Source organism: Gorilla gorilla, chromosome 7, assembly GCF_029281585.2.
Source record: "Gorilla gorilla gorilla isolate KB3781 chromosome 7, NHGRI_mGorGor1-v2.1_pri, whole genome shotgun sequence".
NCBI lineage: Eukaryota > Metazoa > Chordata > Mammalia > Primates > Hominidae > Gorilla > Gorilla gorilla.
This window is the reverse complement of record NC_073231.2, coordinates 136172826-136194522: the sequence shown is the minus strand read 5'-3', so window position 1 is coordinate 136194522 and position 21697 is coordinate 136172826. Positions and strand designations below refer to the sequence as shown.

Genomic DNA, 21697 nt, shown 5'->3' with positions numbered 1-21697 from the left:
GTGCTTTAATCATGTTCTCTTATTAATTCTTGCTATGACTGCATGAGGTAGGTACTTTCCTTATGGTTACTAGCTGTGCTGTAAGAGTTCAGAAATGGACAGATTGTTGCGCTGGGAAAATTGGAGAAAGCTTCCTAGAAGAGGTGGAATTTCAGCTCGGACTAGACAAGTTGGGCTTCAGATAGCTTAAGAGGAATAGCATCATAAAAATAAGTTTGGTCTATTTTCCTTTAAGTCCCTAATTTTCTAAGTACAGCTTCCACAGAACAGGAAATCCAATTTTAAAGATGAGAGAACTAGGCCAGGCACAGTGGCTCATTCCTGTAACCCCAGCACCTTGAGAGGCCGAGGCAGGTGGATCACCTGAGGTCAGGAGTTCGAGATCATCCTGGTCAATATGATGAAACCCCATCACTACTAAAAATACAAAAAATTAGCTGGGCATGGTGGCACATGCCTGTAATCCCAGCTACTTGGGAGGCTGAGGCAGGAGAATCGCTTGAACCTGGGAGACAGAGGTTGCAGTGAGCAGAGATCGCGCCACTGCACTCCAGCACTCCAGCACTCCAGCCTGGGTGACACAGCGAGACTCTGTCTCAAAAAAAAAAAAAAAGAAAGAAAAAAGAGAGAACTAAAGTATGAAAGGATAAATAACTCATCAAAGATTCATAATCTGGATTCTAACCCAGATGTGTTTGTTCTAGGGGCCAACTTTTAATAAGTCATACTGTTAGAGTACAGGATCTGGCAAGGAAGCTGTCATCATCATCGTCATCATCATCATCCAGCGCCCAGTACTGGATGTGGGTGACCCATGTTTATGGAATTTAAGAATAATGAATGAATGAATGAATATTAGTCCTTTAAGATCATGAACTTTCTTTTCTTTTGTTCTTTGCTCTGTCTTTAGGCAGCAAGAGCAGTCCCTGGCACAGGGACTGTGCCTGCTTAGAAGCAGGGTAGTTCCCTGCTTCTAAGAAAATTATGGTAATTGAAATGTATTCTTTGTTTCACCCTTAACAACAACAACAACAAAAAACCAACAGAAAGAAAAGAGTCTCAGAAATGAAATCGCCTTAGTATAGGAACAGTATTTATCTTCAGGTATTGGGATAATAATTGATTTTAATTTTATGCCTTAATAGTTTTTCTGATGAACCTAGATTACTTTCTTGACTAGAAAGAAATAATCTCTGTTTGAATAAAAAATCATTCTCAGAGCATCAGATGGGTCTCCAAGTGCCGTGGGTGAGGTACAGACATAGACGTACCTGCTAACCTACTTCGAATTAGTTCAGAGTCAAGGCAGCAGAATGTGAACTGACTTTGGTGTCACACCTCACACAGCTCTTTCACACTCCATCTCTCTGAAGGTTCACGATGGTCTAGTGACATAGGCCGGGCTGGGATTAGTGGCCTCATTTCATAAACCTGAGGGCTAAAGAGGCTCACTGACAAGGGTGAAGCTCTCCATAGGGGTGGAGTTGGGACTGGAACTTTTGATGTTAGGCCCAGTGGCCTTCCCCCCGACCCCAGCAGCCTCTCATGAAGACCGACTGAAGGAATGGGACAAGAGTGGAGGTAGGTTGGTGCATCACAGACTCATGGGACAGCATCTGCAAGACCCTTTTATGATTTATGTAGAGGAAGCCTGGCTTGGAGTTTTTTAGACCACCCGGGTCAGGATCTTAGTTCTGCCACACACTGTCTTGGACACATTATTTCATATCTTGTGAGTTATGATTTTTTCATCTATAAATCTGGCCCAGTGTCTCCCTTGCAGGATTGTTGTGTGGGTCCAATTGGCACCAAAGAGGTGGGAATTCTGCAAGAATAGCTGTCAGTGGTCATCATACATGTGCTGTCTATGTGCATGGCTTTAATGATACTCGGTGTTCATAAATTAATATTCCCATGTGAATTAGGCAGTTTTTGCTGAGTAGCAAAAACCTCAGGATTTCAGAGGCTTGTTTGACAGCAGATATGTATCTTCATGCTCAAGGATCTATGGGTTGGTTGCGGTTTGGCTGATCTAGTTGCATGGCTGGTTCATGCCGGACTCGTGGTTGATTGAGATCTGCTCCACACGTCTTTGATCTGAGTTCAGACTAAAAGGCAGCAACAGACAGTGGCTATGGAGACATATTCCTTTTGTGGTGCATCATAAGAGGGCAAGAGGAATAGACTTGGGAACAGCACACTGTCACTTCTAGCCACATTCCATTGGCTACAGCAAGTCAGTGATCCAGTCCAGAATCCAGTGAGACAGGGAAGTAAACACCATTCACTCTAGTGGGAAGTACTACAAAGTCCCATGACAAAGGGCAGAAATGTGTAGTTCACAGTCATGTTGGAAGTGAACTGGGAAGACTCATGCAGTCTACCATACTAACTCAGCTGCTCCACTTGGTTGAAGCAAGGAAAGCAAAAGAATAATAAACTGAGGAGCAGGGTGGAGAGGCATTGACTGTGTATGCAAGTAACAGATACTTATTTTTCATACGCATCTGTTTAGTAAAGTTGGGTTCTGGAGGTCAATATTATAGGAAGATCATGATCTTTGATTCTGAAGGATAGCATATGCTTATCCTTACGCCAGTACCACACTGTCCTGATTTCTTCAGCTCTGTAGGTTTCAAAGTCAGGAAATAGAAGTCCAACATTGTTCTTCATTTTCAAGATTGTTTTGGCTATCCTGAGTCCATTGCATTTCCATATGCATTTTAAGATAAGCTTGTCAGTTCCCCATCTAATTTAAATTTGTGATTCAGTGCTCAGGAAGATTCAGTTGCTATTGGCATCTAAGTTTGAAGGAAGTGGTTTGATCGTTTATCCAACAAATATTTATTAATATTGTTGTGCCGGGCATTGTAGAGTTGGTGCTGCAACATACACCAATAAACAAATCCAAACACAATCTTTGTATCCACATGGCTTACAATTGAAGAAAATTAGCAGATATTAATCAGTCTTCACTTTGAAACATAATTAAAAACAGATAAATTCCATGATCTAATCTGAAGGTGCAGAGTTTCTCTGAGAATATAGTATTTAAGGAAGTACAGGAGTTACCTAGGCACTGAAGATGAGAGAGGAAGCCTTCCAGACAGAGAGAACAGCATGGGCAAAGGACCCATGGTGGAACAACTGCAGCATGTTCCAGGATCTAAGAAAATGTCCTATGGGCCGGGCGCAGAGGCTCACACCTGTAATCCCAGCACTTTGGGAGGCCAAGGTGGGCAGATCACCTGAGGCCAGGAGTTCGAGACCAGCCTGCTGGACATGGCGAAACCCTGTCTCTACTAAAAATGCAAAAAAGTAGCTGGGCATGGTGGCGGGCACCTGTAATCCCAGCTACTTGGGAGGCTGAGGGAGGAGAATCACTTGAACCTGGGAGGCGGAGGTTGCAATGAGCCAAGATTGTGCCACTGCACTCCAGCCTGGGCGACGAGTGAAACTGTCTCACAAAAAAGAAAAAAGAAAAAGAAAATGTCTTATGGCTACAGCATTGTGCCTGGTAGACAGGATAAGGTCAGAGAGGTGAACAAGGGTCAGAACACGTTCAGTGATTTGGATTTTATTCTAAAGCACTGAGAAGCTATTGAGGGATGTTAAGCTAGTGGTGGAGAGTTGAGGGATGACACAATCAAATTTGTGTTTTCAAAATTGTATTCTTCATATCACTCAATTGTTAAGTGTCAGTCTTATTTGGATCTGGGTTTTTTAAAAAAAAACACACACACTTGTTAAAAACACCATTTTTGACATTTATGAGACTATTAGGAATTTGAACATTGTGTGAATATTTGATGATATCAAGGAATTATTGCTATCTTTTTAAGGTATGGTAGTGGTTTTACAGTGTTATTTTTTTCCAAAGACTATCTTAGAAATCCATGCGGTAATATTTATGACTGAATGATAAGATGACTGGAAATTTCCTCAAAATAATAATGCACGGGCAGGAAGGATGAGGGTTTGGATGTGGTGGGTATGATTATGGGTTAATGTGATTAGACTGGCTGGTGGGTTCAGGGGGTATATGATCCACTTCTCTGTTTTTATGTCTGTACACAATTCCCTGTAATAAAAGATTAAAAAAAACCCCGCAAAAGATTATTCTGCTTTCAGCATGGAAGACTAGATTTCAGAGGGAGAAATGGTAATGAGGGGAGATCAGTTAGGAGGCAGCTGCAGTGGCCCAGGTAAGAATGATGGAGGCTTGGTCCAGAGCTGGACCAGTGGAGGTGGGGAGAGATAAGTGGAGAGATCTTTAGGAAGTAAAGTAGACATGAATTGGGGATGGATTGGATATGGGGGTGAGGGAGATGGTGGAACCGAGATGTCTCTCGGTTTTTCGCCCTGGATGGAGATGCCACACTGAGCTAGGAATCACTGGATAAAAACCAAGGAGGTCCCTTGGCTCAATTTATTTTTATATCCCCACCTCTGTTTCCCTCTAGTCTGCAAATATTGAAGCTGTTCCCTTATGTAACATCTTTTATCCCAGACTTCCTGTGCTCTGTGCACTCAGCAATTAATTAAGCTTTGGTATGCATGAATTAATTAAAATCCTCTCCCAGGTTCAGAGGGGCTGTCCTGAAATATGTATATTCTTCTATATCTGCCTTCTTCCTGGAACTGGTTTCCTTTGCCGGGTGAACACTTTTGGTTTCTCGTGGGCACGCAGCTGCAGGTGTCTGTCTGTCTGTCTGTTGCATCCATCAGCACACTTTAATTTTATGTTTAGGAGCCTAGGTCTAGAGAAGTTAATGACTTGTAAATTGCTCTCCAACGTAGAGCTAGAAATAGAATGCCGGAAGGATTCCTGAGCATTTACTTGCACAGAGATTCAATGATGGAGGTATCAGCCCCACTGTAGGAAGCTGAAATAGTAGTTTCCTTCATATTTCTGGACAGCCACTCTGTGGTGCAAGAACATTCCTGACAAAGGTGCAGCCTCCATATGAAATCCCCCATGTTGGTCTGAGACAATGTCTTCTGCCCAGATTCACTGGATGACTCTTGTCCCCTTTTTGTCCTGCCCCCTATCCAGGTCATTTTCTGATGTGACGGCTGAGACATGAGATCTTCAGCCTCCAGGCTCTCCAGTTTTTCGTCGAGAGATTCACTATGGAATCGGTGAGTGATCTCTAGCCCATCCTGTCCAGAAAACCCGGCCTGGGAGATAGAGCGGGATTCTTCTTGGGAGTTGAAATGCAAAATTTTATCAAACACAAGCACTGGAATCTAACAGAGACTGTGGGCACGATTGTTATTGGAGAACAGATCTCTAGCATTTGTACAGGTGTAGACTGCCTACTATGTTTTCTGTCACATTATCCATTGCCTTTATTTATAAGGAAACTTGTCTGGGTGGTGGTGCCTATAGGAAGTCAAAAGTAGCAACAACAGTGACAGCATCAACACTATAAGGTGCTATAGGAGTCCACTGTGTTTTAGGTTCTTTAAAAACATTTCAGGCTGGACATGGTGGCTCACGTCTGTAATCCCAGCACTTTGGGAGGCTGAGGTGGGTGGATCATTTGAGGTCAGGAGCTCGAAACCAGCCTGACCAACATGGTGAAACCTTGTCTCTACTAAAATACAAAAATTAGCTGAGTGTGGTAGCATGTGATTGTAATCTCAGCTACTCGGGAGGTTGAGGCAGTAGAATTGCTTGAACCCAGGAGGCGAAGGTTGCAGTGAGCCAAGATTGCACCATTGCACTCCAGCCTGGGCAACAGAGTGAGACTCCTTCTCAAAAATAAAAATTAAAAGTACAATAAAATAAAATTTCATTTACTCCACCCAACAATCCTGCCAAGTAAGAATTTCTACATTCAGTTGGGCGCAGTGGCTCATGCCTGTAATCCCAGCACTTTGGGAGGCCGAGGCGGGAGGATCACCTCAGGTTAGGAGTTCGAGACCAGCCTGGCCAACGTGGTGGAACCCCATCTCTACTAAAAATACAAAAAATTAGCCGGGCGTGGTGGCAGGCGCCTGTAATCCCAGCTACTCAGGAGGCTGAGGAGGGAGAATCACTTGAACCCCGGAAGCAGAGGTTGCAGTGGGCCAAGATCCTGCTGTTGCACTCCAGCCTGGGGGTCAAGAATGAGACTTCGTCTCAGAAAAAAAAGAATTTCTACATTCATTTTATGGGTAAAGAACTTGCCCAGCTAGATGTAAGTCAATTTTCCCTTACTGCAGGACCCTTGCCTTTTTTTTTTTTTGAGACGGAGTCTGGCTCTGTTGCCCAGGCTGGAGTGCAGTGGCGCTATCTCGGCTCACTGCAAGCTCCGCCTCCCGGGTTCACGCCATTCCCCTGCCTCAGCCTCCCGAGTAGCTGGAACTACAGGCGCCTGCCATCATGCCCAGCTAATTTTTTTATATATTTTTTAGTAGAGATGGGGTTTCACCGTGTTAGCCAGGATGGTCTTGATCTCCTGACCTCATGATCTGCCTGCCTTGGCCTCCCAAAGTGCTGGGATTACAGGCGTGAGCCACCGCGCCCACCTGGCCTTTTTTTTTTTTCCTATGCCACGTTACCTCTTGGGAGAGGTAGAGAGATGATTTATTCCATTTTGCAGCTGGGAATACTGAGGCCTGGTGTAGGGACACATGATGAAGAGTCTAAGGAGTCTGGCCTCAGTGGATGAAAGTTTGTGTTAGAGGATGGTAAAAATTAGACTGGACAGGAAGAACCATGAAAAGCTAGGCCGGGAAAACTTGTAGAGTCTGAGAATCTTAAAAAGCTGGCAGACTGACTGGCACAGGGTTGACCTGTTGGGGCCAGGGTTTCTAAGAAGTCCACGTGGTGGAAAGTGTGTGGGTGCTAGAAGGGGTGGTTGAATCCTGGCCCTGGCACTGATTTGCTGTGTGATCTCACACAAGACACCAGCTTTCGGCCAGGCGCGATGGCTCACGCCTGTAATCCCAGCACTTTGGGAGGCCGAGGTGGGCGGATCACCTGAGGTTGGGAGTTCGAGACCAGCCTAAGCAACATGGAGAAACTCTGTCTGTACTAAAAAGACAAAATTAGCTGGGCATGGTGGCGCATGCCTGTAATCCCAGCTACTTGGGAGGCTGAGGCAGGAGAATCTCTTGAACCCGCGAGGCAGAGGTTGTGGCGAGCCGAGATCGCGCCATTGTACTCCAGCCTGGGCAACAAGAGCGAAACTCTGTCTCAAAAAAAAAAAAAAAAAGACACTGACTTTCTCTGTTTCTTCTGTTTTCTTATCCATGAAAAAGGGGTAATATTTATGTTTCAGATTTTTTTTGTGTAGTTTAGAAAAAATGTAAAGTGTTTTACATAAAGTAGGCACATAGGGCATTGTAATTACTTCAATTTTTAGGTTGAAAATAGTTTTTAAAGGATGATTAGATAAGCAAATGTGTCCTGAATGGGTGGATGAAGTGAGAGGCTGGAGGCAGAGAGGCCAACCTGAGAGGTTTTTGATATGATCGAGACATGATACCGCCTTCCAGGGTAAATGAAGCTTTACTTTTATTTTCAAAATTTTTCTATTATAGGATTACCCAAAGTCATGTTTATTTTGTTTTTTTCTTTTTTTAAGTCAAGAGTCCAGCACAAAATGGTATTCATTTTGCAGGTATCTTTTTAGGTGATATTAATTATAATTGCAATAACTCAGTGCATTATTAGAATTAGGTTTTGCTGACAATGACATAAAATCTAAAAGAACATTGGCTTAGAGAAGTGTCTCTCTTACCTAAAAGTTGAGGTACAAGTAACATAGATTTTCTACAGCAATCTATGAGAGACCTGGGCTTTTTCTCTAGTTTGTTTGCCATATGAACCTCTATTCCCAAGGTCACCTCACGGCCCCATTTTAGCTGCTTCTGCTCTAGCCATCACATCTAACAGCAGGAGGAAGGAACGAGACAGAGAAAGGCACGTCCCATCCTTTAAGGATGTTTCCTGGAAGTTGCACCTCCTGCTCCTACTTATATTCTACTGGCCAGAATTTAATTCTCTGGCTACATTTTGCGGCAAAGAAGGCTGGGAAGTGTAATCTTTATTCTGCAAGACTGTGTGCTTACCAAATTGAGAGTTGTTATTATAGAAGAAGAGAGCAGATATTGGGGGACAAATCTTTTCCTCCACGCTACTCATTCTTGAAAGATTGTGCTGACAGGATAGGCTCTGCAGCCAGCCTGCTGGAGTTTGCATTCTGGATCCATGGTTTCGTAGTTCTGTGACCTTGTTGAAAAGCTACTTAACTTCTCTGTGCCTCAGCTTCTTCCTGTTCTCTCCTGTTTTATAGACTTACAAGGGTTGTTTTGAGCACTAGTTGAGTTAAGGTAAAGCACTTGGAACAGTGCCTGGTACATGGTAAGTGCTATATAAGTTCTAGCTATTATGACTACTACTATTGCTAGTAGTATCTCTCTAGTACTTCTACTACTACTGCTACTGCCACTTCTGATATGACTACTGCTACTTCTGTTACCATTATTACTATTAATACTTTTACTCTTACCATGACTGCTGCTTCTACTAATATTACCACTACTGCTTCTGCTGTCACTTCTGCTGCTGCTACTACTGTTGTGACTATTTCTACTTCTCTTCTACTATTACTACTACTATACCATTATTATTTTTAAATTGTATACTCATAGCATAGTAAGTACTATTTTTCCCAATAGAAGATAAAAGTCAGAGAGGATAGTAACTTGTCAGATGCCATTCATGGTCTACCCTTCGGTGGGTAGGGGATAGCGACTTGAAGGGAGCATAAGGCAGGTTTCTGTGGTTGTGCTAATGTGCTGTTTCCTGATCTGGGTGATGTTTCATTAGTTAAAAGTTCCTTGCATGACACACTTATAACATAGATAATTTTGTGTATGTATCTTATATGTCAATAAAAACATGTCACGTAGCTGAAAAGTGGTGGAACATGAGTGAAACCTACACTCGCCTGATTCCAAAGCCTGTGCTCTTAGCTGTAACACAAGGCCAGCACCTTTAGTCCTCTGACTGATTGATTGATTCATTCGTCTAACTTGTATTGATAACTGCTTATTACTTATGTGCCAGTAACCTGGCTAGGATGCCTGGGATACAAAGGTCCATGCTGTAGACATGACCCTGCCCTCATGGGGCTTCTTATCTAGAGGAAAAGGAAAGAGGTAAATACCATTCAGATTAGCAGCCACCAGGTTAGGTTCAGTATGGGATGCCCTGGGGCCACAGGAGGGGCATGGAAGCTAACCCAGTCCCACAGGCTCATCTGCTGAAATAACACAGATGTGCTTCTCAACCAACCCCTTTGATGGGGGAAAAGTTCCCACATCAGTGGGTAAGCTGACCACAGGAGGGCTACATCAAGAAATATAAAGCAGTTCCCCCCATCCCTTGCTTAACTGGCACTAAGAAGGGCTCAGCTTTTCTTGTCTTGTTGTCACTGTCATAGTTGTGAACCTACGTGATGTTCCATGGGGTAGGCAAGTGCTCGCCCTTGTGAGTTCAGTAGAAGACAAGGGAATCGCAGGAGCAGAGACTTCACTTATGAAGACGTGTATACAGGGACCTCTTATTTAAAATAAATATACGGGCTGGGCATGGTGGCTCATGCCTGTAATCCTAGCACTTTGGGAGGCGAAGGCTGGTGGATCACCTGAGGCCAGGAGTTTGAGACCAGCCTGGCCAACATGGCGAAACCCTGTCTCTACTAAAAATACAAAAATTAGCCAGGTATGGTGGTGGGTGCCTGTAGTCCCAGCTGCTTGGGAGGCTGAGGCATGAGAATTGCTTCAACCTGGGAGGCAGAGGTTGCAGTGAGCTGAGATCGTGCCATTGCACTCCAGCCTGGGCAACAGAACTAGACTCTTTCTTAACAACAACAACAACAACAGAATTCTCACAAATATGTGAATGAATGAATGAATGAATAAAATCACAGTCCACAGCAATGCAGTTGTCATCCCTGGGAAAACTCAAGTCCAAGGGAATAAAGAACAAGACCCGTTTCCTTTATTCACCCCAAATACCATAAGGGAGACAGGAGCTCAGCACATGGAAGTGGAATTGAATGCTGAATTCTGAGCCAGCAGTAGAAATCAGTTGGCCTTATGTTCAGGTTTTTCTCCATATGTAGAAAAGAAGTGACCTAAACTTTAGACCCTCCTCAACCAAGCCCATGAGAAACCTCTGTGACTCCTCCTCCCTCTTTTGCCTTTCCAAATGTCAAGCAGACGCCCTGTCATTATCATGCCACAGGCTGTCAGCCCAAATTGAATTTCCCTGAGCCCAGCTGATGTCCCTTTTTGGCTGCAGGGCAGGGGTCAGGAATGCATGCTGCACATGGACGGGAAACGTGTCCCTGGAGCTGAACGCAGAAGGCTGACCTCTCAACTCTGCATTGCTAGCATAGTTGGAAGGGTTAGGAAGCCTTATGATTTCTGGATGTAAAAGAAAAAGAAATGTGTTTTAGAAAAACAGTATTCAAGTTCTGCTGCGAAAATCCTTTCAAAATAATTGAGTCTATTTAAAATTCAACTGGTTGTTTCACAGCATTGACTATACTTCAGTTAGATACATAAAGGAAGGAAGGTTATGGCTAAACTGAGAGATGGGAAGTGATGATGCTGGTCTTGTCTTCCTCCCTCCCTTCATTTTTCCCTCCCTGCCTTTAAAATTTATTAAGCAGCGACTGTGTGCCAGGTCCTACACTCAAGTCTGGGGAAATACATGAATAAGACTCATGGCAAAGCCTTCTTGAGCTTATCCTTCATTTGTTTTTAGAAAACGTATTCATTCTACAAATGTTTCCTGAGCATCTAATTTGCTCAAGTCTCTTAGTAGAGATAAAAAACATGGTTCCTCCTTTTACTACATGTATACTTTATTTTTTGATCACTTTTCTGACGACCTACTATGTGCCAGGGTCTGTGCAAGCTGCCAGGATACCAAGGGAAACAAAAACAGCTTCTGCTTTGATGGAGCTAAAAGACTAGAAAATGTTCCATTAGTTTCCTAGGGCTGCTGTGACAAAGTACCACAAACTTGGTGGCTTAAAACAACAGAAATATGGCCAGGCGCAGTGGCTCACACCTGTAATCCCAGCACTTTGGGAGACGGAGGCGGGCGGATTACCTAAGATCAGGAGTTCGAGATCAGCCTAGCTAACATAGTGAAACCCCATCTCTACTAAGAATACAAAATTAGCTGGGCGTAGTGGCGGATGCCTGTAATCCCAGCCACTCGGGAGGCTGAGGCAGGAGAATCACTTGAACCTGGGAAGTGGAGGTTGCAGTGAGCCGAGGTCACGTCAGTGGACTCCAGTCTGGGTGACAGAGTGAGACTCTGTCTCAAAAAAAAAGAAATGTATTGTCTCACAGTTTGGAGGCCAGAAGTTCAAGATCAACGTGTTGGCAGTGTCATGCTCCCTCTGAAACCTGTAGGGGAGAATCCTTCCTTGCCTCTTCTTAGTGTCTGGTGTCACCAGCAGTCGTTGATGTTCCTCAGCTTGCAGCCTCATCACTCCAGTTCCTGCCTGTGCTGTCCTGTGGCATTCTGCCTGTGTGCCTCTCTTCTCTCTTACAAGGACAGCAGTCATACTGGATTGTGGGACTGCCCTTCTCCCATGTGACCTCATCTTAATCACCACCTTAATTATATCTGCAAAGACCCTATTTCCAAATAAGTCCACATTCATGGATGAGGGGGTGGCTAAGATCTCCACTTCTTGCAAGAGGACGTGTCAAATGTATGTAATGATAGAAAGCGCCCACAGTACCTGGTGCATGGTGGGCCTTGTTGTTGCCTTCCCTTTCTTTCCACTTTATCTCAGCATCTAAAGGGTGAGCACCTTGAGGGCAGGAACTCTGTGTTACTCTGAGTGAGTGCTTCCAGATTTCTTGCCAGGGAAGTGAGATGGATGTTTTTCTTGTGCTGCGGCAGGGACATTCTTGTGTGGTCCCTGGTTGATGGGAAATGCTCTTTCTTGCTACTGTCCTTAGTTTTTGCTTCTTATGCTGATGGTTGATGAGGGAGTCATGGGGACAGAATACCTTGATTGGAAAGCTGGGCCTGGTGGGTAAAGTGGTTAAACCAGGCTCTTCTCCTGGTTCTGCTGTTTGCTGGTCATGTGAGCCTGGATACATTTCCTCCTCTCTCTGCCTCCAGGCATCTCATCTGTACCCCTTAGGAGTTTGTTTGTTTGTTTTGAGACAGAGTTATCAGGGAACCTGCCCCCGATAGTCACGTAGGTTCTTTTCTGTTTTCCCTAAGTGTTGGCCGGGTTGAGAAATAAAGAGACAGAGTACAAAAGAGAGAAATTTTAAAGCTGGGTGTCCGGGGGAGACATCACATGTCGGTAGGTTCCGTGATGCCCCACAAGCCACAAAACCAGCAAGTTTTTATTAGGGATTTTCAAAAGGGGAGGGAGTGTACGAATAGGGTGTGGGTCACAGAGATCACATACTTTACAAGGTAATAGAATATCACAAGGCAAATGGAGGCAGGGTGAGATCACAGGACCACAGGACCGGCACGACATTAAAATTGCTAATAAAGTTTTGGGCACCATTGTCATTGATAACATGCTTGAGAGCAACCGGTCTGACCAAAATTTATTAGGCGGGAATTTCCTGTCCTAATAAGCCTGGGAGCGCTATGGGAGACTGGGGCTTATTTCATCCCTACAGTCTCGACCATAGAAGACGGCCACACCCAAGGGGGCCATTTCAGAGACCTACCCTCAGGGGCGCATTCTCTTTCTCAGGGATGTTCCTTGCTGAGAAAAAGAATTCAGTGATATTTCTCCCATTTGCTTTTGAAAGAAGAGAAATATGGCTCTGTTCCGCCCAGCTCACTGGTGGTCAAAGTTTAAGGTTATCTCTCTTGTTCCCTGAACATTGCTGTTATCCTGTTCTTTTTTCAAGGTGCCCAGATTTCATATTGTTCAAACACACATGCTCTGCAAACAATTTGTGCAGTTAATGCAATTATCACAGGGTCCTGAGTCGACATACATCCTCCTCAGCTTATGAAAATGACGGGATTAAGAGATTAAAGTGAAGACAGGCATAGGAAATCACAAGGGTATTGATTGGGGAAGTGATAAGTGTCCATGAAATCTTCACAATTTATGTTCAGAGATTACAGTAAAGACAGGTGTAAGAAATTATAAAAGTATTAATTTGGGGATCTAATAAATGTCCATGAAATCTTCACAATTTATGTTCTTCTGCCACGGCTTCAGCTGGTCCCTCTGTTTGGGGTCCCTGACTTCCCGCAACACAGAGTCTCGCTCTGTCACCGAGTCTGGAGTGCAGTGGTGAGATCTTGGCCCACTGCAATCTCTGCCTCCTGGGTTCAAGTGATTCTCATGCCTCAGCCTCCTGAGCAGCTGGGATTACAGGTGTGTGCCACCATGCCTGGCTAATTTTTGTATTTTTAGTGGAGATGGGGTTTCACCATGTTGGTCAGGCTGTTCTTGAACTCCTGACCTCAAGTGATCTGCCTGCCTTGGCCTCCCAAAGTGCTGGAACTACAGGCATGAGCCACTGTGCTTGGCCTTCCTAGGAGTCTTTGTGAGGGCCAGGTGGGATCAAATGTTTAAAAGAGTACCAGGCCCACAGTAAATGTTTGCTGCTTGTTTGTGGGAGTATTCCAAGACTTTTAATACCTTCCAGGGAGAAGGGCTTCCCTGACCCATTCAGCACATTCCCCTCAGTAAAGACTCATGCTCACTGTTTAGCACCGTTCACCATCAGAACATTTCCTCATGATTTTCCTAAGGCAAGTTTTTCAGGAATATGGCAAACAGCCCTTGCACAATGATATCCATTGGAGCATCATTTAAAATGGTAAACCGCTACAAACAAGATAAAATCCTGCTCTACAATGAGCAGTGGGTTAACAAATTAGGGGCAGAAGGATGAAAAACAAATTAGGGTAAAATAATGCAGCCATTAAAAAGAAGATAAGTTATGAGAACGCTCATAATAAAACTGTCATGTTAAAAAACAGAAAGGTTTATTTTTGAGGAAGTGACTTAATTTCTCTGTGCCTCGGTGCCGTGGTTTGGATATTTGACGCCTCTAAACCTCATGCTGAAATGTGATCTCCAATGTTGAAGGTGGGGCCTGATGGGAAATGTTTGTGTCATGGAGGCGGATCCCTCATGAATGAGTTCTCACTCTGTTAGTTCCTGTGACAGCTGTTTGTTTAAAAGATCCTAGCCCCTCCCCCACCTCCTTCTCTCACCGTCTGATCTCTGCACATGCTGGTTCCCCTTCCCCTTCTGCCACGAGTGGAAGCAACCTGAGGCCCTCACAGAAGCAGGTGCTGGCTTCTTGTGCAACCTGCAGAACCAAGAGCCAAATAAACCTCTTTTATTAATTACCCAGCTTCAGTTATTCCATTAGAGCAGGACAAATGGACTGAGACACTCAGCTTTCTTCTCTATAAAATGGAGATGATAACAGTACTTTCCTCATACATACGATTGTTTTGAGAATTAAATGGGATAGTACCTCTAAAACACATGAACAGTACTTGGCACATATTAGGTGCTTACTAAATGCTAATTGTTATTGTTAGTTATTTATCACGTGGTCTAAACCATGTGCAGAATATTCATAGAAAAAGATTAGAATAAGTAACACAGATGAATGCACATCCCTTTTCCCTATTAGATGTCTTATTCAAAGGGACTTCCTTTTGTCTGTCAGCAAACATTGCACAGCTTCTCTGTATCAAGCACTCTGATAGTCTCTAAGGCAGCAGGTCTCCCTTTAGGAGTATGTATGAGAGTCCCTTTTGGGGGCTTTTTAAAAAACAGATGCTTAGAGATGCTGATTCAATAGATGTGTGGTGAGTCCCAGGCATCTGCAGTCTTAAAAACTATTCCACAAATGATTTTGACTCTCAAGGTTGATATATAAGTTACAGTCTTTCCCCTCAAGAAGTTTGCAAACCAGATGAGAAGATGGGACAAGCAGTGGCATGAGGCAGAACGTAAGTGCTATAGATTAGGCGCTCCCAGGTCTGGCTGCCCCTGCACAACTCTGCAAAAATAAAGATGGTCTTTGTTGTACCACTAGATGTGGAATCAGAACCCACAGGGTGAAGCCTTTCCAGGGGTTCTGGTGATCAGCCTGGTAGGGGACCATGTGTGAGGACTGTGAGTGCTTCCTGTTTGAGAGAACCCAGGGGGTCCCTCTGGCCTGGGATTGTCACAGGAGCTGTCTCTAAAGAGGTATAATATGCTCTCTAAGAATACATTATTACATTTACTATATTGGACTGAAATGACCTGTTAGATATCTATTGCCACTGACATACTCTGAGTGCCTTGAAGGCGGGAACCATGCATGCATTGGTCAGCCCTGTGATAGTGCCTCCGTGTCTCACCTTGGCATTGACCTCTCCTGTCCCCTAGTACCTGCCTAGGTGCAGCAGGATAGATTCAGAACCAAAGTTTTTCCAAAGCTATTTTCTCAAAGCCATGAGGACTGATATATTTTCTCTGGTTGGTAGTAGTGAATGCTTTTTAAAAAATCTTTATTTTAAAATATTTTAATTGTGCTGAAGTACGCATAACATAAAAATTACTATCGTTAACTATTTTTAAGAACAATTCAGTGGCATTAAGTATGTTCACATAGTTGTGCAACCATTGCCGCGAAATCCATCTCCAGAATTCTTTTCATCTTGCAAAATTGAAATTCTGTACCCATCAAATGACAAGTCCTTCTCTTCCCTCTCCCTTCCCATCCCTGGAAATAACCATTCTACTTTCTGTCTGTATGAATTTGACTACTCTAGGTATCTTTTATAAGTGGAATCATACAATATTTGTCTTTTTGTTACTGCCTTACTTAACATAATGTCCTCAAGGTTCATCCTTATTATACCATGTATCAAAATTTCCTTCATTTTTGAGGCTAAATAACATTCCATTGTATGTACATATCATATTTTGTTTATCCAATCATCCGTGGATGAATACGTGTTTGCTTCTACCTTTTGGTTGTTATGAATTATGCTGCTATGAATATGGGTATACAAATAGCTCCAGATCCTGCTTTCAATTTTGGGGGGGATATATACCCAGAAGTGGAATTGCTGGATTATACAATAATTCCATGTTTACTTTTTTGAGGAACGGCCAGGCTGTTTTCCATTTTACATTCTGTACCAGTTTACATTCCTACCAATAGTGCACAAGAGTTCCCATGTCTCCATATCGTCACCAACACTTGTTATTTTCTGTTTTTGTGATAGTAGCCATCCTAGTAGGTATGAATGCTTTTAACTGGTGAATGCCTTTAGCGAGGACATTCCATTTTCAGCTTTGTATTTCACTTAGGTTGTGTGGCCCAATTAAACAGTCTCCAAGCATTTATTTAAGCCCTAGGCACTGAGAATACAGACCTAAATAATACATGCATGGTACCTGCCTTCACGGCACTCAGAGTATGTCAGGGGAAATAGATATCTAACAGGTAATTTCAGTCCAGTATGGTAGGTGTAATCATATATTCCTAATAGCATATTATGCCTTAAATACAGTTGAAGATTCCAGGAAATCTTGACTGAGTTTGGTGCCTTGGTATAAAACACATGAGTACATCATTCAGGCAGTCTGAGATTCCTAGATTGTTTAGGCTGGAAGGGACTTGTAGACTTTCCAGTAGAACTTTCTATGAAATGGAAATGTTCTGTGTCTGCCACATGTGGCTTTTGAGCACTTAAAATGTGCTTCATACAACTGAGAAACTTATAAAGTTCATATAATTTTAGGGAATTTATGTTTAAATTGAAGTTAACTATAGGTAGTGGCTACTGTGTGAGACAGAGAGGTAAAGCGAGGTAATAGTGAGCATTCTTTCCTGGTTCTCATGCTTGAATATGCATGTGGGTCACCTGGGGAGCTGTTAAAAAGCAGATTCTCAGGCCCTCCCTTTAGTGTTTCTAATTCTTTAAGTTGTAGTAGGGTCAAGGAACCTGCATTTTAACAACCACCACAGGTGATTCTGATGCAGACGTAGTTTGAGAAATGCCAAGTCGTGTGGTTTTCAAGCTTTTGTATCCTCAGAATATTTTCTTCAAATGAAAGCTTAAAGCCTGGGCAACATAATGGGACCCTGTCTCTACGAAAAAAAAAAAAAATTTAGCTGGGCATAGTAGCACACACCTATAGTCCCAGGTAGTTGGGAGGCTGAGGTGGAAGGATTGCTTGAGCCTGGAAAGTTGAGGCTGCAGTGAGCCGTGATTGTGCCACTGCACTCCAGCCTGGGCAACAGAAGGAGACCCTGTCTCAGGAAAAAAATAAATAAATAAAAAGAAAGCTAAAGAAAGAGCTCAGTGTATAGAACAGAGAGTAGAGTTGTTCCAGCTTAGGTAGTTCTGGCTGGTACCAGAACTTTATACACGTTAGGGGATCACACTCTACCCTCTCTGGGGAAGGAACTGGGGTTTCTTGGAGTATAATTTGTACAACTCTAACCTAGCACAACCACATCACTTTATTCATCTTAAATCCTGTGAAATGCAAAATAAGATTTGGTTTTGTAATACCTATAAACATGCCAGAACCAATTACAGACCAACAGGCACCTCTGGAAATGCAGGTTGAAGCAGAAACACAATTAGTGCTTTAGTCAGCCATTTTTTCCCTTGTCCTGGACTTTAACCAGCCATCTTGGCATCACATGGCGGAACTGCAGAGTAGTGATTAAAAACAGGCTGTCTGACCTGGCAGGAAGGCAGTCTCCACCCTAGAGCTTACTGGGTGGTGCTAGGCAAGTTTCCTTATCTGCAAAATGGGTATAACAGTAGCTTCTATCTGAGACAATACATGTAAAACCCAGCACTTGGCACTAAGTATTCATTATTGTAACAACAACAGCAACAACAATAATACTAATAGCTAATGCTCACAGAGCATTTAACGTGAGCCAGGTCCTTTCTTCTAAGCACTTGCTGTTTATTAACTCATTCAATCCTTACAACAATCCTGTGAGTAGATAGTATTGTTATTTCCATTGTAAAGACAAACTAAAGCTCACAGAGGTTTGGAAAATTATTTAAGGCCACATTGCTGGTCAGTGGCAGAAGTGGAACTCGGCTGCAGGGAATCTGGCCCTGGAGCCTGCAGTTTTCACTTTTACTCCGTGTGCTATTATATTATCCCCAGGCTCTAAGGAAAGCCTGTTAAGATGATCCTTTCATCCCCTCCCCCAAGCCCTAGCTCTAAATCTCAAAGCTTTGGAATTAATCTGTAAGTCAACTCAGCTTCCGCGAAGCATCTGACCCAGTTGATCACTCCCTTCCTCTAAAAACACAGTTTTCTTTTGGCTTCTATGACACCAAGCCAGCTTGGATTTCTTCTTGTGACTCTACCCTCTCAGTCTCTCAGTTGGGCACCCCTTGCTCCAACTTACCTCTAAATATTTTTGAAGATGTCTGCATGCAAATTATACAGACATGCAAATTATATTATATGCTTGCAAATTATATCTCCAGCTGAATCTGTCCTCTGAGTTCCAGACTTGATGATCTGAAATGCCTAATTAATATCCCCATTTGGAAGTCTAGCAGGCCTCTCAAACTTAATATGTCCAACATGGATTATTCTCCTCACTCCTCCTGCAGCTCATGCTGCACCCCTGCTTACAGCCACCGCTGATCTCCAAGACCCCTGCCCATTTTACTTAGAATGAAATTCAGATTTCTTACCGTGGCCTACAAAGACTAGCATGATCTAGCCCCTGCCTACCTCTGTATCCTCCTCTGCCTCCACCCCATTTCCCCAAGAGGCTTCAGCACATTGGCCTCCGTTCTGTTCCTCACACTCAGCAAGTGCTATCCTGTCTCAGGACCCTGCTTCATGCTCTTCTTCTGCCTCCAGGGCCTTGTCCCTGTACCTCCTGTCCCCCACTCCATGGTCGTCACATCCTGAAGTCTCAGCTTAAATGCTATGTCCTCAGACAGATCTTCCTAGCCACTCTAGCCTTTATTCTCTTTGGTTGCTCCCTGTATGTTTTCTTCCTAGCAGTTGTAACAATCTGGAATTGTTTGTTCTCTTGTGTATGTCTGCCACCCCCACCAGACTATAAGCTCCTAATGGACAAGGTCGCTGATGGCTGCTCATCTGCTAAAGTTACTCCAGTGCCAGGCACAGAGTCTGGTACATAGATGTTCAGTGAATATGTATTGTTGTTGAAATAAAATCAATGGCTGCTGCTAAGTCAACCATGAGCATAAAATACCAATTCTAGGCCTGTTATTTGTAGAATCCTTTCATGGACTAGACAATTTTGATATATGTATACAAGTGGTTAAAAAATTGGTTGGGACTTGGGCTTTTTTTTTTTTTTTTCTGAGATGGAGTCTCACTCTGTCATCCAGGCTGGAGTGTAGTGGTACACTAGACAATTTTGATATATGTATACAAGTAGTTAAAAAATTGGTTGGGACCTGTGCTTTTTTTTTTTTTTTCTTTCTTGATGGAGTCTCACTCTGTCACCCAGGCTGGAGTGCAGTGGTGTAATCTTGGCTCGTTGCAACCTCCACCTCCCGGGTCCAAGTGATTCTCCTGCCTCAGCCTCCCAAGTAAGTGGGATTACAGGCGAGCGCCACCATGCTCAGCTAATTTTTGTATTTTGAGTAGGGACGAGGTTTTGCCATGTTACCCAGCCTGGTCTCAAACTCCTGATCTCAAGTGATCTGCCCACCTCGGCCTCCCCAACTGCCAGGATTACAGGTGTGAGCCACCACGTTCGCCGGACCTGGGTTTTTTAATGGGCCTTGGTCTCCATTTTCACGTTTCTTCTTCCTGGGTCATCCAGAGTGTTAGGATTTACTGAGATTCTCTTAAGAAAAACAGCAGCCTTGGATACCCAATTCATATGAAAGTAGGTTTGATTTCGGTTTAAAATGGAAACTGTGAGCTAATGCATTTTACAGATTTGAGGAGAGAACAATTTTCTCTGTTTTTAAGAAAATAAAGAACAAAACGTGGGATAACTTTTTGTGAGTCACCATAGTGCCACAAGCTCCTGAAAGGGGTTCTCTGCAAATATTTGGGGTTTGGTGCTTATAAACAACTACAAAGGTTTTCTTGAGCATTGATAACCACGGCAACAAGGACGTCACTTCCATGGTGCAAACATGCTTGCCAAGCTGAAGTGTGGAGTGACAGTTTTTGGCTGAGCCATGAACCTAAAAGTGGAGGTTTACAAAGTTACTGCAGACAGGTCATTAGCACGACTGGCTGCAGTGAGCTCCCTAAGTCTTCTTCTCTCCTGCCTTTTCATCAGCAGCGAGATAATTGACTGTTAGACTCCCGAGCCACAGACCACGGCAGAGGTGAGTCCGCTTCTAGCTGTTTCTGCAGGGTGAGGTACAGTTGTCAGAAGTTCCCAAACAATGTGAGTTTGGTAAGAGGAGACTGGAAATGGAGTTTTCACCAGTAAAGCGACGTGTGGCGATTGTGTATCTACAGGGTGGAGAACGCAGCGCTTAGCCCTGTGTCAACAGCCCTGTGAGCCAAGGCCACAGTCTGAATTTGCTGTGCCCAGCTGTGTTTTCATCAGGACAGGGTGTGGGAGCGGGGGCAGGCAGAGCTTCAAGCTATGGACTCGGCGATGGAACGTGTTACCTCCGTGGTCAGCACAGTTTTAGTTTTGGGTGATAGAAACCCAATTCAGGTTGCCTTAAGAAGGGAATGTACTGGCTTAGGTAAGAGAGGAGTCCAGGGGTAAAACCTGGCCCCAGAAATGACTGGATTCCTAGGTTTGGTCTCTCCCTTTTCTCTGCATCACCACTGAATCTCTCGCCCCCTTCCTCTCTAGTGCTTTCTCCTCCACTGGCTGTATTCTCAGGTTCTCCAAGTATGGTTTCCAGAAGCATCGGTCCTAAAGCCACCGGTTTAAAGACCCCACCAGATAGAGAGCTTTTCTTCCCAGAAGATTTTGCAAAATCTCTGGATTGATTCCCGTTGGTCTATCTTGGGTCACGTGGTCAGCCCTGTACCAGTCACTGTGGACAAGGCCATGGACTATTCTGATTGGACAGGCCCATGTCACTGGATCATTCCCAGACTTCAGGGAGAGGTTGAAAGTGAGACCCACAGGAACCAAAGGATGTGGGGGGCCTCCCCAGTGGGAATTTGAAATGCATTCACCAGAAGGAGTACTGGGTGCTCGGGAAGTAAAACCGCAAATGCCCACCCCTCTAATCAAGTAACTGGATGTAGGGAGAGTTAGTAGCTCAAGTTCGAATCAGCTTCCTTAGAGGGCTGTTGAAGAGCCTCTGTTGGGAGAGTGATGTCAGCAACATGGCAGAAGAGAAGCTCCTGACTCTCCCTCCACCCGTGGACACACCAAATAAACATCCATTCACCAATCACTTCCCTCTGAGAGAGTCAGAGACCAGTTGAGATTCCTACCCACCTGGTAACTGAGAAAACATCCCCATGTAACGGGTCGGAAAAGCTGAGACTCTCTTGGGCACGCCCCCACCTCGGGCGCTGAGCCACAAAATTGGGAAAGGAATCTCTAGCACCCAGCATCTCCCCATGGAGAGGAGGCTTTGGGCTTCACAAGGACCGCCCTAACTCTAAGGTGCCCCACGGTTGGCTCTTAATTCACCAACTCTGGGGCTGAGGGAATTAGACACACTCAAGTCTCTGTTCTGCTTTGGCTCTATTTTATT

General features: G+C 44.0%; 1 protein-coding gene across 5 annotated transcripts in view; it reads left to right on the top strand.

Annotated features, from left to right (window-relative positions):
- The window catches only part of ASAP1 (ArfGAP with SH3 domain, ankyrin repeat and PH domain 1), a 392411-nt gene that overhangs the window by 37698 nt on the left and 333016 nt on the right, over nucleotides 1-21697 (top strand). For 4 of the 5 annotated variants that reach the window (XM_019032530.4, XM_019032533.4, XM_055349231.2 and 1 more), the window contains exon 2: nucleotides 5057-5142. In XM_019032530.4, the coding sequence (XP_018888075.1) occupies nucleotides 5084-5142 (59 nt within the window). In that variant the 5' untranslated portion in view covers nucleotides 5057-5083. Of the gene's footprint in view, nucleotides 1-5051; nucleotides 5143-21697 lie in introns of those variants that run through there. The other variant, XM_019032531.4, reaches the window with a different exon arrangement.